Here is a 13391-nt window from a genome sequence, read left to right as displayed (position 1 = left end):
GAAGCAACCTAAGTGTCCATTGACAGATGAATGGATAAAGAAGATGTGACACATATATACAATGGAATATTACTCAGCCATAAAAAGAAACGAAATTGAGTTATTTGTAGTGAGGTGGATGGACCTAGAGTCTGTCATACAGAGTGAAGTAAGTCAGAAAGAGAAAAACAAATACCGTATGCTAACACATATATATGGAATCTAAAAAAAAAAAAAAAAAAAGGTTCTGAAGAACCTAGGGGCAGGACAGGAATAAAGACACAGAAGTAGAAGATGGACTTGAGGACACGGGGAGTGGGAAGGGTAAGCTGGGACGAAGTGAGAGAGTGGCATGGACATATATACACTACCAAATGTAAAATAGATAGCTAGTGGGAAGCAGCCGCATAGCACAGGGAGATCAGCTCGGTGCTTTGTGTCCACCTAGAGGGGTGGGATAGGGAGGGTGGGAGGGAGGGAGACGCAAGAGGGAGGGGTTATGGGGATATATGTATATGTATAGCTGATTCACTTTGTTATACAGCAGAAACTAACACACCATTGTAAAGCAATTATACTCCAATAAAGATGTTAAAAAAAAAAAAAAAAAGAACTTCTCTTCATCAAAGACACCATTAACATTGGGTTGTTTGCAGAAGTGGCCCCAAATTCCTCCCATCCCTGTCTGTCACGTTCATGCCCCTCTGAATGTGACTCTCACCAAGAGGTGGACAATCACTTTTTTTTTTTTTAATTAATTAATTTATTTATTTTTGGCTGTGTTGGGTCTTCGTTTCTGTGCGAGGGCTTTCTCCAGTTGCGGCGAGCGGGGGCCACTCTTCATCGCGGTGCGCGGGCCTCTCACTATCGTGGCCTCTCCCGTTGCGGAGCACAGGCTCCAGACGCGCAGGCTCAGCAGCTGTGGCTCACGGGGCCAGTCGCTCCGCGGCATGTGGGATCTTCCCAGACCAGGGCTCGAACCCGTGTCCCCTGCACTGGCAGGCGGATTCTCAACCACTGCGCCACCAGGGAAGCCCTGGACAATCACTTTTGAATTTGTGCTTGGCCACGTGACAAGCTTTGGCCAGTAGAATGTTGATCATGACACAAGCAGAGGCCTAAAAAAAATACAGGCATACCTCATTTTATTGCACTTTGCTTTATTGTGTTTTTTACAAATTAAAGGTTGGTGGCAACCCTGTGTCAAACAAGTCTACTGGCACCAGTTTCCCAACAACATTTGCTCACTTTGTCTGTGTGTCACATATTGGTAATTCTTGCAATATTTCAAACTTTTTCATTATTCTTATATTTGTTGTGGTGATCCATGCTCAGTGATCCTTGTTACTAATGCAAAAAGATTACAACTCACTGAAGGCTCAGCTCACGGTTAGCATTTTTTAAGCAATAAAGTATTTTTAAATCAAGGTATGTACATTGTTTTTTTCAGACATAATGCTTTTGCACACTTCATAGACTATTATAATATGACCATAACTTTTATATGCACTGAGAAACCAAAAATTCATGTGACTCACTTTATTGCGATATTCGCTTTATTGTTGTGGTCTGGAACTGAACCTGCAGTGTCTCTGTACTTGCATATTGGGCCTTGCCCTTTCTTGCTGCTTTTGAGAATTCTACAATCACTACAGTGTGAACAAACCCAGGCTAGCCTGTTGGATTCTAGCCTGTTGGATGATGAACGACACTGACCTGATTACTGCCATCACCCTTGTCAACAGCCAGCCAAGCACCAGGTTTGTAAGTGAGGCCAGTGGGCCACCAGTGATCACAAATGCATATGGTGAGCCCAGCCAACCGTACATGGAACAGAGACAAGCCATCCCAGCTAAGCTTAGCTCAAATGGCCAACCTCTAGAATCATGAGCAAATAAGTTGTTGTAAGCCCTGTGTTTTGGGGTGGTTAGATGTGTGTATCAGTTGGCTTTTGCCAACATTTGCAGTGTGTGTGACCACCAAAGGACTTGTGCCCAGAATACATAAAGTATACTGCATATCATTAAGAAAAAGACAACAGCCTAATAGAAAAAAAGTGGACAAAGGCTACATATGATATCATTCCAACTGTATGACGTTCCTGGAAAAAGCAAAACTGTGGAAACAGTAGCAAGATCAATGGTTGCCAGGGGTATGCTGGGAGAGAGGGAGGGATGAATAGGTAGAGCACGGGGGTTTTAGGCCAGTGCAAATACTCTGTTTAATGGAGGATACATGTCATTATAAATTTGTCAAAATCCACATAATGTACAAAACAAAGAGTGAACCTTCTTCAGAACACTTCAAGGGCTCCTCTGGCCTGTAGCAGTAGTATCTTGCTCTGGTATCACTACTTTTCCAGGTGTCTTATAAGCAGGTGTGACATGTGACATCAATGCTGATGTTATGATAAGTTACTTAAAAAACAAATGGCTGTAAAGTCATTCACAGAATGTTACTTTCATTTGCTGCATTCAGATGTTTTCTTAATTAGGAATTTCAAGTAACTCTGAATATTGCATGACTTCTTAGTGGAGAAAACAGATAGAAAGCCACAGGCTATGGGCTCACATCGGTTTTTGTCTCTTGTAACCTTATGATTAGACTAGCATGTTTTGGTGTGGTAAGTAGTAAGCATTCACTGAACTGTTGATTTTATTAATAAAAAGTCCTCTCACACCAAATTGGCCCAAAGAGATTTTTCTCCTGAAGCCCTGAAGTTTTTAAGACCGTTGCTGTTTATTCAGCAACATCCTAAATTAGCTTTGTGTAGTAGAGTTGCATCTCACACTAGATTGAGGTCTAAAAAAAGATAAGAAATCTGTGTATAGATCAGATTATCCTTAATTTACCCATAATGTATGGTGCATGTGGTTTTATGCATACAGCCTGGTACCATTGTTCTCAGGCACAGTTCAGTGCTAGAACCCTTAATCTAAGTCACAGGAGGAAGCAAAAAGAAATGCAGGTGCAGATAGAGTTTGGGGCTTCTGAACCACTCCTTCTGCCTTTCCAAGAATGATCAGATCCTTGGTGGTGGGGAGGGGGTGTAGGTAGAGTATCCACTTGCTCAGGGCTTTAATCCTTCTGTTTTACTGTTAATTCTTGATGAATAGTCATGGATGTGTTTGTGTGAGATACATGTGACAGTGCCTAGCTGAGAACCTAGCGTCTGTTTATCTAGCTATTCATCTTCATATCCTTATTGCCTGCCACATAATCAGTGCTCAATAAATATTTGGATGAATTGCAGGGACTCAAACACTGACTCTAAACCTTGCTTCTTTAATCCACATACACAGAGTTCTTTGGAAAGCAGGCAGAAGAGCTTGGTCACCTGCTTCCTCTCTTCCCCAAATTGTCATTTTATCTTTGTGGCTTCAGTAAAAAACTACCACTTCATAATGCTTTTGGGCATTGGTCACGTCTTTCCTCGTCAACCCGAATCCCCGAAATGGTATGTAGAAAAGTACATTTACATCTAGAAAGTATTTAGAAAACTCATATGGTTGATAACAATAATGCAAAAGCCTTTTCTTTGGTTATGGTACAGAATCTTGTACTGCTCTTGGAATATTAAATGCTTAACCAAAGCTAGTTTCATTTTGACATTCTGTTTCCCTCCCATTTACACTCCCAAATTATACACAGAATATCATCAGTTTCATAAGTATGGTTCTGTTAATTCAGAGCAGGAATATCGTGTAGGTTCCTAAGGTCCCTCCCTGTGACTACTGAGCTTAGGGAAATTAACTGTGGAGGGAGGAAGCTGGTGGTTGGCAATCTGGTTCCATGTAAACGAAGGTGTAAACCTTCCACTTTCAGATGTCTGCCAACTACTTGTGTCCTTAGTCAGCTGTACCACTGTCCTCGGCAAAGTGCCAGAACCCCAGGGCCTGAACACTTAAACTGTCCTTATGGAAAGCAGAAGGTAAACAAAACAGAAGTGAAAGTAGATTCAATTTTTTAGACTGTTCTCTTACAGGAATGGTTTTGTGGTTCTCAGCATTAAAAAAAAAAATACTTGTTCCAATATGTTTCATTGACATCAATTACTGTAAGTCTGATTCATTTTCTGCCTATTGATTTCTGCCCAAGGTGAAATTTATGACATTTAACAGAAAACATAAGTGATTTAAAAAAACAAAAAACAGATACTTTAAGGGTTGTAAAAATAAGGTTTAAAGTCAGTGGCACTTGAAAACGTAATTTTTATATTTCTTTGTTAACTATTCAGCTGTGTAAAAATTAAATAAATGACAATGTTAACGTTCTGTTAAGCTTCCAAGAGATACTGTAATTTACTTTGAAGATTTTTTATCCTTACTATTTTGCAGCTTTACTCTGACCCTAACGTGTGGGTACTGATTTATATTTTAGGGGTGTGCTGGGGCTGCTCTATCCTCTGTGTCTCTGAACTGCTCCTTCACATCTCCTATTTCTCCATGCTGTGTTCCTCTGCTTTCAAAGTACCCATCCTTTGTGTTCAGTGTAGAGTTTTTATCTTCATCTGTTAAGGTTTGTTGTTGTTGTTTAAATTTCAGTGATTGTCAATTCCATTTCCAAGATTTCTCATTTGTTCTTTCCTATCCACTTATTCTGGCTACATTCCTCCCTAGATTTATTTATAACATCTTTTTTATACATGATTCCTTTATTTATCCCTGATCTCAAATATATTTATCTTTAAAGTGCCTGACAGGCTAACAATAAATTTCTTGTGGAATAGATTTATTTTTCTAGCTGATTTGTTAGCTATCTTTTTCAGAACTAGTCATCTTCTGTTTTTTTGGTACCTTGCTTGCAGATCACTTTGAGTGGGAGGCCTGTTTTTTTCATTTGTTCTTGTTCTGTCTTTGAGCCTAGCTGTGCCTTTGTGCTTTTCTTTATATTTAATCAACCCTCGCTTTGTGTTCAGAGCAGAGGGTGCACATCAGAGCGTGAAATTCGTCCCACCATCTCCACCAGATGGTTCCCCTTTGTGAAGGGTACTCCACACTTTCCATTCCTGCCCTCATCCTCTCGTTTGTGGGGAATTTGTAAAACAATTTGATTATGCTTTTTTCCATGTTGTTTTCCAAATGTACGTAATTGTTCTGGTAGTGATTTGTAACTCCATTTTCTTTTAACCTTACCCCCAACCAGTGTACAAGATGACCCAACATTTCCTCAAGCTCTGGCAGGGATGATTATTGTATATCCTGCTGCCTTTTAAATGCTGGCCAGTTTTGTTCCTTCCTCCCTCCCCCTCTTTCTCTTTTCAACTACCACGTAAGAGTCTTAGGTTCTTGGTTTACTTTTCATCATCTTTTTCTGTTCAGTACATAATCATTTTAAATTTTAAACCAAAGCAAGCTTGGTGCTTGTTAGCTAAATTTTAAGCTTTTTCTTTATTATCTAAGTGTTGTAGTTTATCTTAAAATTTAACAATATTGAGTATGTGACTTCTCGTGTATTGATTATATAAACAGATAAATATAATAAAATATTTTCCTAAGGTTTTTATAGTAAATTATATTGTTCCATTAACTAGTATAAAGAATACAGCATTGCTTTCAACTTGAAAGACATTAAACTTCTGACTTTGATAATTTGTGTATTTCTCAGAGTATATTTTGTTATACAGAAATTTTATATTCTCATTTAAATGAGATTTATGAATAACGAAATTTGTTCAACACATGTTATTTTGAAGAGTTGGTTGCTAAAGTTTTAGTCTAGCGACCCCTCCCCCCCATTTCTATATATATCTCCCTATTCAGTGGTGACTACTGCAAGAGTTCCAGGAAATGTACACCCTGTATGTTCACTTATTGCATTTTAAATTATTGCCTTTACTGTACTTCTGCATTTCCCTTCAGTCTAGCTCTGTCTATTTCTGAGAGCCAGTAGCTTCCATAAAGTACTAGATAACAGCCGGAGCAATCAAATTAGGCAACCGTTTGTAAAATGGGGGTGCGGGGGAGCATAGAAGATGCTGAAGGTGCTAAGGGACTTGTAGTTCACTGCAGTTCTAGCAAATAAAAGGTACCACTGGAGTTTTTTCTTCCTTTAGACTTTTAAAACAGATGGCTGTCTGAACCATCTAAAAATAACCCTTTTTGCTTTGAATCCATGTTTTAGTAACTCTTTTGGTTCTCTCTTGTCAGGAGGCCGTGTGACTCAATTGCACAGCAAAATAATAATAATAATAAAATGATTGGAAAGCAGGATTGGACCAGACATTTGCTTAAACATATTCCCTTTCAAGAACATTTCTGCTCCATAAAATGAAGCAGATTGGTATGGAGTTAAGGACTCTTCGAGCTTTGGGGACCTTTGGAATCATCCCTTAATTCCATCACTAGAATTAGGTTGAGTGCCTACTCTGAGCCTGGGCCGGTGCTAGGAGGGGTGAGAGAGGTGAGGGTCTAGGCCCTTCCCAGCAGACTCCCAGCTTTAACAAGATGCTGGCTCTACCTCATCACCCTCGAATAGTTTTAAGAGAAATATGCATTTTACTGTAGAGCCAATAAGAGACATTCACCCTATTCTGGGACTAAAGAGAAAAAGGTGTTAAAACCAAAATCGCTAGGTTTAACTTAACAAAGTGCTATAAACCTGAAAATATTTCTGCAAGGCTGGATTGGCTTTTATGCCTATGTGTTTTCAAAAATAGAAATCTCAAGTAAAAAATTATCAGCTTTTCACCCAAGTTTGACTCTTTGCCTAATTGGATTTGGGAGGTATTTGAATAATGGATCATGAGCTTTCCTGCATATACAGAAATTGATTCACTCTGGGCCCTAATTCATTCCAGAATTACCAGAGCTTTATAAGCATGTTACATCCCTTTGTACTCACTGGGAGGTCATCTGTTATCTTGTTAAGTGAGTGTGGGAAGATGGGAAATAAAGAACTAGCTTTAGAAATTATTCAGGTAATGTCAGTTTCTGCCCTGCTCACTTCCTTGCCTCTTAAGATTTCCAGTTCAGATGTTTTGTTTAAACTTTATCAAGCATTTTGTAGCCCAGCTTTCTAGTCCAGCTAAATCATAATTTTGGAAGAACTTGCTTTTTTCCTCTCATGAAAATGGTTCACTATAGAGATGAGTCAGATCATTTTGGGTGCCCAGTGCCTATATAAAATGATACAGTGTAATTTAAACCATTTGCCTGTAAGCTTTGACCAAACTTGAGCTCTGCTTCCGTAGCACATCATCAGATTTATTCTCCAAGAGAGCATGAACGTTTGACATCCATTACATACAATGTTTCATTCTATGACATTTCTGAAACCTACACTAAGAATAGGAAGTAAGCTTCTAAAAAGCCAGTAAAGAACTGTCCAAGGGAAGGAAATGGATAGGTTATCTATTTGTTGGTATATTTAATTCCCAATGGTAAAATTTCTAAGTTAGTGTGATCCATCCCTGAAATTATGAGGTACACTTTGAATGATTCTTGATATGTTCAGTGGGTATTTTTTAGGGGATGCTTCTGGGAATATGTTTCATGGCAAGTTTATTGTTTCCTTTTTGGCTTGGCTCCTCAATTTACCCAGCGTTCATCTTTTCATCATCAGCTTTAAGGCCTTTATTTTATTCTCTGTGTGGAAATTTTACATACTTTGGTGGATTATTTAATCTTTGGTCAGAGTAATCAAAGATCTTCTAGGGATACTTTATGCTTGGGATGAAAGTCTCCCTAAACTTCTTCATTAGTCCAGGATCTGATTTTCTACAGCTGTTAGAAGGTTAGCTTACCTTTGATACAGTTTTAGAATACAGAAATCTTGTTTTACTGTAGTTCTGTGATACAGTAGTTTATCTGCTTTCTTCTAAACCACTATTGGTAGTTACTTTTAATTTTAAAGGTACTTTATCACTCCTCAATTTTAAGACTCTAATCCTGGCATTTTATTTTACTGAATGAAATGTAAACACTTGTATTCAAAGCATGCATATGTTTCCCATGTGCCATTCTAAAACAGAGAAACACTTAAACTGGGTATATTTTATTATTTATAAATTATACCTCAAAGCTGGTCAGAAAAACTAACTGAAATACATACTTAAGATCTATGCATTTTGCTCTATGAGTATACCTTAATTTTAGAATCTCTTTTTAAAAAAGTATTGTATGAATAACTCCTATTTTTATTAGGTATCTCCAAGTTTTGCTGTGTTCTCTCTCACCAAAAAAGTACAGATTAATAAATCCTTTGGGTGAATAAAATCAATTGCACACTGTTGTTGCTATTTTGGCCCTTATTTCCTCAGAATGAATACGTGTTAGTTCAGTGGTTTATCCATGTCAATGATTTCTTCCATCTTCATCCATTCACACCAGCTGGACTGATCAGATTGTTTCACATCACAAGGCAGAATTCGTACCTTTTGCTAAACACTTCCAAATAACAAGTAGAATAAGAAATTTAAAACTGAGATTTATTTTCCTTCAAGTCATTTTTCTGTGTTGTGTAGCATTTCCCTGAAAGCTTAATCTCATCCATAAATGATGTGATGGCTAGTTACTACTGGACTAATTTGTTTGATCCCAAGTGGGTTTATAATATATCATCATAGCTTTAAATTATTATCTCATCTCTAGTATGAGTCAGAAACTCCTCCTTGTCATTTTGTAGTTTTTTTAATAAGTAGAGTAGCAGAATGTGGGCATTCTTTTTTTTTAAATCCAAGTTGAATGTATACATGGTTTAAGAACTTAAATAATACCATGATAAGCTTATAATAAAATCCAGTTACTTGCTGCCCATACCTCCCTGTTCCCCAGTCTTTCTCTTCATGGATGACTATTTTGAACTCTTTGAGCTGCTGACTCTAGCTTGTATTTATTTCCATATGTCTAAGGAAAATGTTTATCTTTTGTTTCATTGATTTAGATCTTTACTAAGGTATAGGATTTCATTTTCTTAAACAGCCATTCCTTCTGCTTTCCCACTTTGCTTCCCCTCCCCCATTCTCCCAGTATGTAATACTTTTTGGTTAAAACCATATTCATTGTGTACATTATTTGCCTATGCACATAGTCACAGATAGTGTTGTACTTTACTGTTTCCTTTTTAATAGATTTTCCTGTAGTTAATACTTTCCTGCCTTTTTTTCATCTGTAGAGTTTTCTTTCTACCTGTTGCTAATTCTTCCCATAGCTTCTGATAGCCTCTCAGAACAATTTTCCACAAGCTCAGTCAGTGCTATACAATGGAAATACAACGCAACCCATATGTGTAATTCTGCTTTTTCTAGTAGCCACAGTAAGAAAGATAAAAGGAAGCAGATGAAAGTAGTAGTATAGTTTGCATAGTCCGATGTGTTCAAAATGTTATTTCAACCAATAGCCAGTATTTCAAATATCTGAAATACCTTACTTTCTTTTTTTAGTACTAAGTCATCAAAATCTGATGTGTATTTTTACACTTGCGCAACATCTCTTTTCAGGCTGGCCGCATCTCAAGTGCTCTCAGTAGCCACGTGTGGCTCGTGGCTGCTGGGCTGCTGTTTCGGACAGAGCAGTTTCAGGTGATTCCTCAGCTTCAGATTTGGTCTTGGAGGCGTCCCTACTGGGGACCTCTGTTCTTTGGTCTGGGTCGCTGGGTCTGTAGGCTGCCACACAGCTACCATTTTGAGACTCCTTTGCTTTGCTTCTCAGTTGGATTCCCTGTTTTCTGGACTTCAGGTCTTCTCATTTCCCTTTGGTGGTCTCATTCGGTCGCGGTTGGTACAGGGGACAAAGGCATGTTGTTGACATGTCTGTCTCTTGAGTCATTCTGGGCCAATCTGGCTGCTTGCCTCCTAGGGCTGGTACATAGTTGTCATCCTGGGGCTTCCACCATCACAGCTTTTGTGGAAGTTTCCTGTGCCTTTGCTCTTGTGTTGGATCCTTCCCCCCGACCCCCGTCCCGTATATCTTACATCTTTCTCTTTCTTGGTTTATTTCCTCACTCAGGTGGAAGACATGCTCCAGTGGATTGCTGCAACAAGGGAGCAGGGGTGGTAAAGTTTTTGAGACCTTGCATATCTGAAATGTTTTTCTTGTCCCTTCTCACTTGTTGATTATTGGGCTGTGTATAGAATTCTAAGTTGGACATCATTTTTCTTCAGAATTTTGAAGGCATTGCGCCATTGCCCTTCAGCTTTCAGTGTTCTTGCAGAATCTGATCACCTTATCTTTTGAAAGTGAACTATTTTTTCTCCCTGGGAACTTACAGAATGTTCTTTTTGTCTGCAGGATTCTGGAATTGCAAATTAGTGTGCCTCAGTATGGGTCTGTTTTTATCATTTTGATGAGCACTTGATGTGTCTGGGAGATTTCCTTGAACTATTTTTTAATGTATTCTTTTCTTATATTTTGTTTTGCTTAATTTTCCATTATTGTTATTTATTTATTTATTTAGGCTTTGCCTTCTGGAAAGGTAGGATTTCTTCTGCCTTTATCTTATCACTCTTCAGTTAAGCTTATCATTTCTGCCATCTTGTTTTTAAGTTGCAAGAGACATTTTTATTGTATACAACATCCTGTTCTTAATCCATGGATACAGTATCTTATCTGAGTATATTAATAATGTATATATTTTAAGCTTTCATTTCTCTGCAGTTTATTTCCTCTAAGGGGCTTTTTTTGCCTGTTTTGTTTTTCTTTTAAATCTCTTGTATTAGAGGCTTTCTCTCCTCTGCCATCTTGTAATCAGTGGTGTGTGCATGATGAAGAATAAGGGCTTACAGGGTCTACAGCGAGCTCTGAGCAGGTGTAAGGGGGTTATCAGCACAGATCTGGCCACTGGGCCTCTAGGTGCAGGTAGGCTGTTATTTCCATACCCCCGTAATGGCATCTCTTGGTCTTTCCTCTTGTCTGCTCAGATCATCTAGAGAGCACTCTGCCCCCTGATTTACATCTTCCAGAAAATAAATCTCCAGATTTCTGCAGAGTTGTGAGGCAGCAGTCACCCAGCAGCGCGGAAGGGGGAGGTGGGAGTGGAGATGCTGCTCCCCTGCAGTGAATCCCACCCCTCCTTCCAGAGGAGCACACTTTCTGCACCTTCGGAAGGTTCTGTGGTGGAAATCAGGATGGTTCTCTGCTTTCCCCACTGCTGGCTTGTAATTGAGCTTTCTCAGGCCTGCCAACTACTAATCAGTCTGATTTCCAGCTTCCAAAATTGTGTTGCTATTATCTGCTCTCCTGTTCTCTCACTGTGGGTTCGTCTGTTTTTTGTTTTTTTTTTTAAGTTGTAATAGACTATGCATAACATACAATTTACCATTGTAACTATTTTTAGGTGTACATTTTAGTGGCATTAAGTACATTCACATTGTTGGGTGAGCTTTTCTTTTAATAATATATAGTAAAATACAGACTTAAAGGAAAAGACTTTTAAATAGGATTATAAGGGTGTTGATTTAGGGGAGCAAAATTAGATGTGTGTGATCCGTCTAGCAGGACGCATAATGTGCATCTTCTGTTAGTCCAGGCACTTGCTCTTTCTGACAGTTTGGTATAATGGGATTTGTTTACCATCTCCTAGGAAAGCATTTGGATAGTTTGTTGGCGTAAAAGGGCATTTTATCTGCTCTTGATAACTGTAGCTTTACAAAAGGTTACAGATGGAACTCCCAGGCCTGACTTGGAAGGCTCTCCAAGATCTGGCCTGTACCCACCTGTGTGCCCCAGGCCTGTTGTTCCTCCCACCGGCCCACTCACTGTTCCTGCGTAAGACGTGAACTCCAGCCTTTGCTGTGCTGGGGGTTCCTGAGTGAAACGTGCCCGCCCCCCCCATCTTCCTGCCCTCTTCCCCATCTTTCCAGCTCCCAGCCCCATACCACTTCCCCCCACCCCAGTTGTCCTTCTGTTTTCCTCCCTTGACCTTGGACATGCCTCTGAATTAGCACCTTGCATTTCCCACACTGCGTGGTTCCCTGTGATGTCCGTTTCTGTGCTGGGTCTTCCTCAGTGCCCGGCACAGGGTCCACGCTCAGTTAACTATCTAGATGAATTCCTGATGCCAGAGATTTCAAGAGAGAACTCTTTATCCTTTTTTTGTAGGATATCCGACACGAAGCCAGTGACTTCCCATGTAGAGTGGCCAAGCTTCCTAAGAACAAAAACCGAAACAGGTACAGAGATGTCAGTCCCTGTAAGTATTCACATCGCCGTTACTCTGCTTCCATTGCGTCGGCTCTTATTCAGCTGCAGGACCTCTCAGTCAGGACTCCTTTAGCCCCGGGGTTTGGTAATAAATTGATAGCAGTAAAGGTTTATGACTTGATTGTTTCCTATAATAAAGGCATTAGAGACTTATAGTAATGGTTCATTTTTCCACCCTTGTAGAAGGGGTAAGGTTTCAGTTCCTGGAAAATTCAGCTAAGTTCAAAGCACTTTTTTTCACTTTGACTATTTTAATGATGAATCATTTTCCTACCAGCTGAAGCAGGGTATAGCAGGCATAATATAACCACTTCTGGGTGACTCAGCAAAAGTCTTATTAGACCCCGAGCATTGTATTGAACTGCTAACGATGCCCTGCGCAGGCATTAAAGGGTGGGAGCGGTTCACCCCCTCAACTAAAGCCGCAGTCAGCTCTGCTTGTTGACCCCACCCCCTGCTGCCATCATCATTTTTCGAGCTCTTTCCTGCCATTAGCTCTCAGTGTGCCCGCTGGCAGCCTCCTCTGCCTTCTGAGTAATTGGCTCTCAGTCCGCTGATATCTCGAAAGTAAATAACCAAATATGTTAGAATTTGTAGAAAGTAACAAAACCTGGAGGGGAGTGAAGGACGTGAACTTTGCCACCTCCTCTAGGCCACAGAGAACCTTCTGGCTCACCTCCACGTAGCCGTTGCCAATCAGTGAGGGCTGTGGCTGCCAGCAGCTCCCCCGGCACTGCTCTCTGCCAGGGACATTGAAGATGCAGCCGGTCAGTCCCCAGCCAGGCACTTCCCGCCGGCCTGCCAAAGCTCACTGCCCTCCCGCCCTGAACTGTGCAGCGCCCAGGTCCCTGGGAGGGGCGCGAAGTCGGACCCCGGTTGGCACAGAGCAGTCTGCCTCCAACGGCTGCCACGGTCCCTGCCCCTCAGAGCTGTGTGGCCTTGGGCCGGTTGCCCGCTCCTCTGATCTTCAGTCAAACAGGAGTCAACGCGGATCTCAGGATCGTGCGAAGATGAATAAAGTCACGTCAGCCGCTTAGCCCAGTGTCTCACTCGTGAATGTCGGCTGTGGTTGAGATGGTCACTAACTGAAGGTGCTCGCCAGGAACATCTGAAGCGCGGGTCTAGGTCAAGTGACACATGATTTTGCCCCAATGCCCAATACTCTTGATTGAGCACGTCTAGGCTATGGCACCTCGTAGGCTTTATTTAAAAATAATACTAACAGCCTCTCCTCAGGTGATGCTGCTGTGAGACCCTGGCCAGCCGCCCTGA

At 40.5% G+C, this 13391-nt stretch overlaps 1 protein-coding gene across 2 annotated transcripts in view; it reads left to right on the top strand.

Annotated features, from left to right (window-relative positions):
• The window catches only part of PTPN1 (protein tyrosine phosphatase non-receptor type 1), a 67538-nt gene that overhangs the window by 32824 nt on the left and 21323 nt on the right, over nucleotides 1–13391 (top strand). For both annotated transcript variants that reach the window (XM_061208976.1, XM_061208977.1), the window contains exon 2: nucleotides 12018–12108. In XM_061208976.1, the coding sequence (XP_061064959.1) occupies nucleotides 12018–12108 (91 nt within the window). The remainder of the gene's footprint in view (nucleotides 1–12017; nucleotides 12109–13391) is intronic.

The sequence above is a fragment of the Eubalaena glacialis genome, chromosome 13 (assembly GCF_028564815.1).
Source record: "Eubalaena glacialis isolate mEubGla1 chromosome 13, mEubGla1.1.hap2.+ XY, whole genome shotgun sequence".
In the NCBI taxonomy this organism is placed as follows: domain Eukaryota; kingdom Metazoa; phylum Chordata; class Mammalia; order Artiodactyla; family Balaenidae; genus Eubalaena; species Eubalaena glacialis.
The sequence above is the reverse complement of the archived record's forward strand: the minus strand, read 5'-3'. Positions and strand labels throughout refer to the sequence as shown.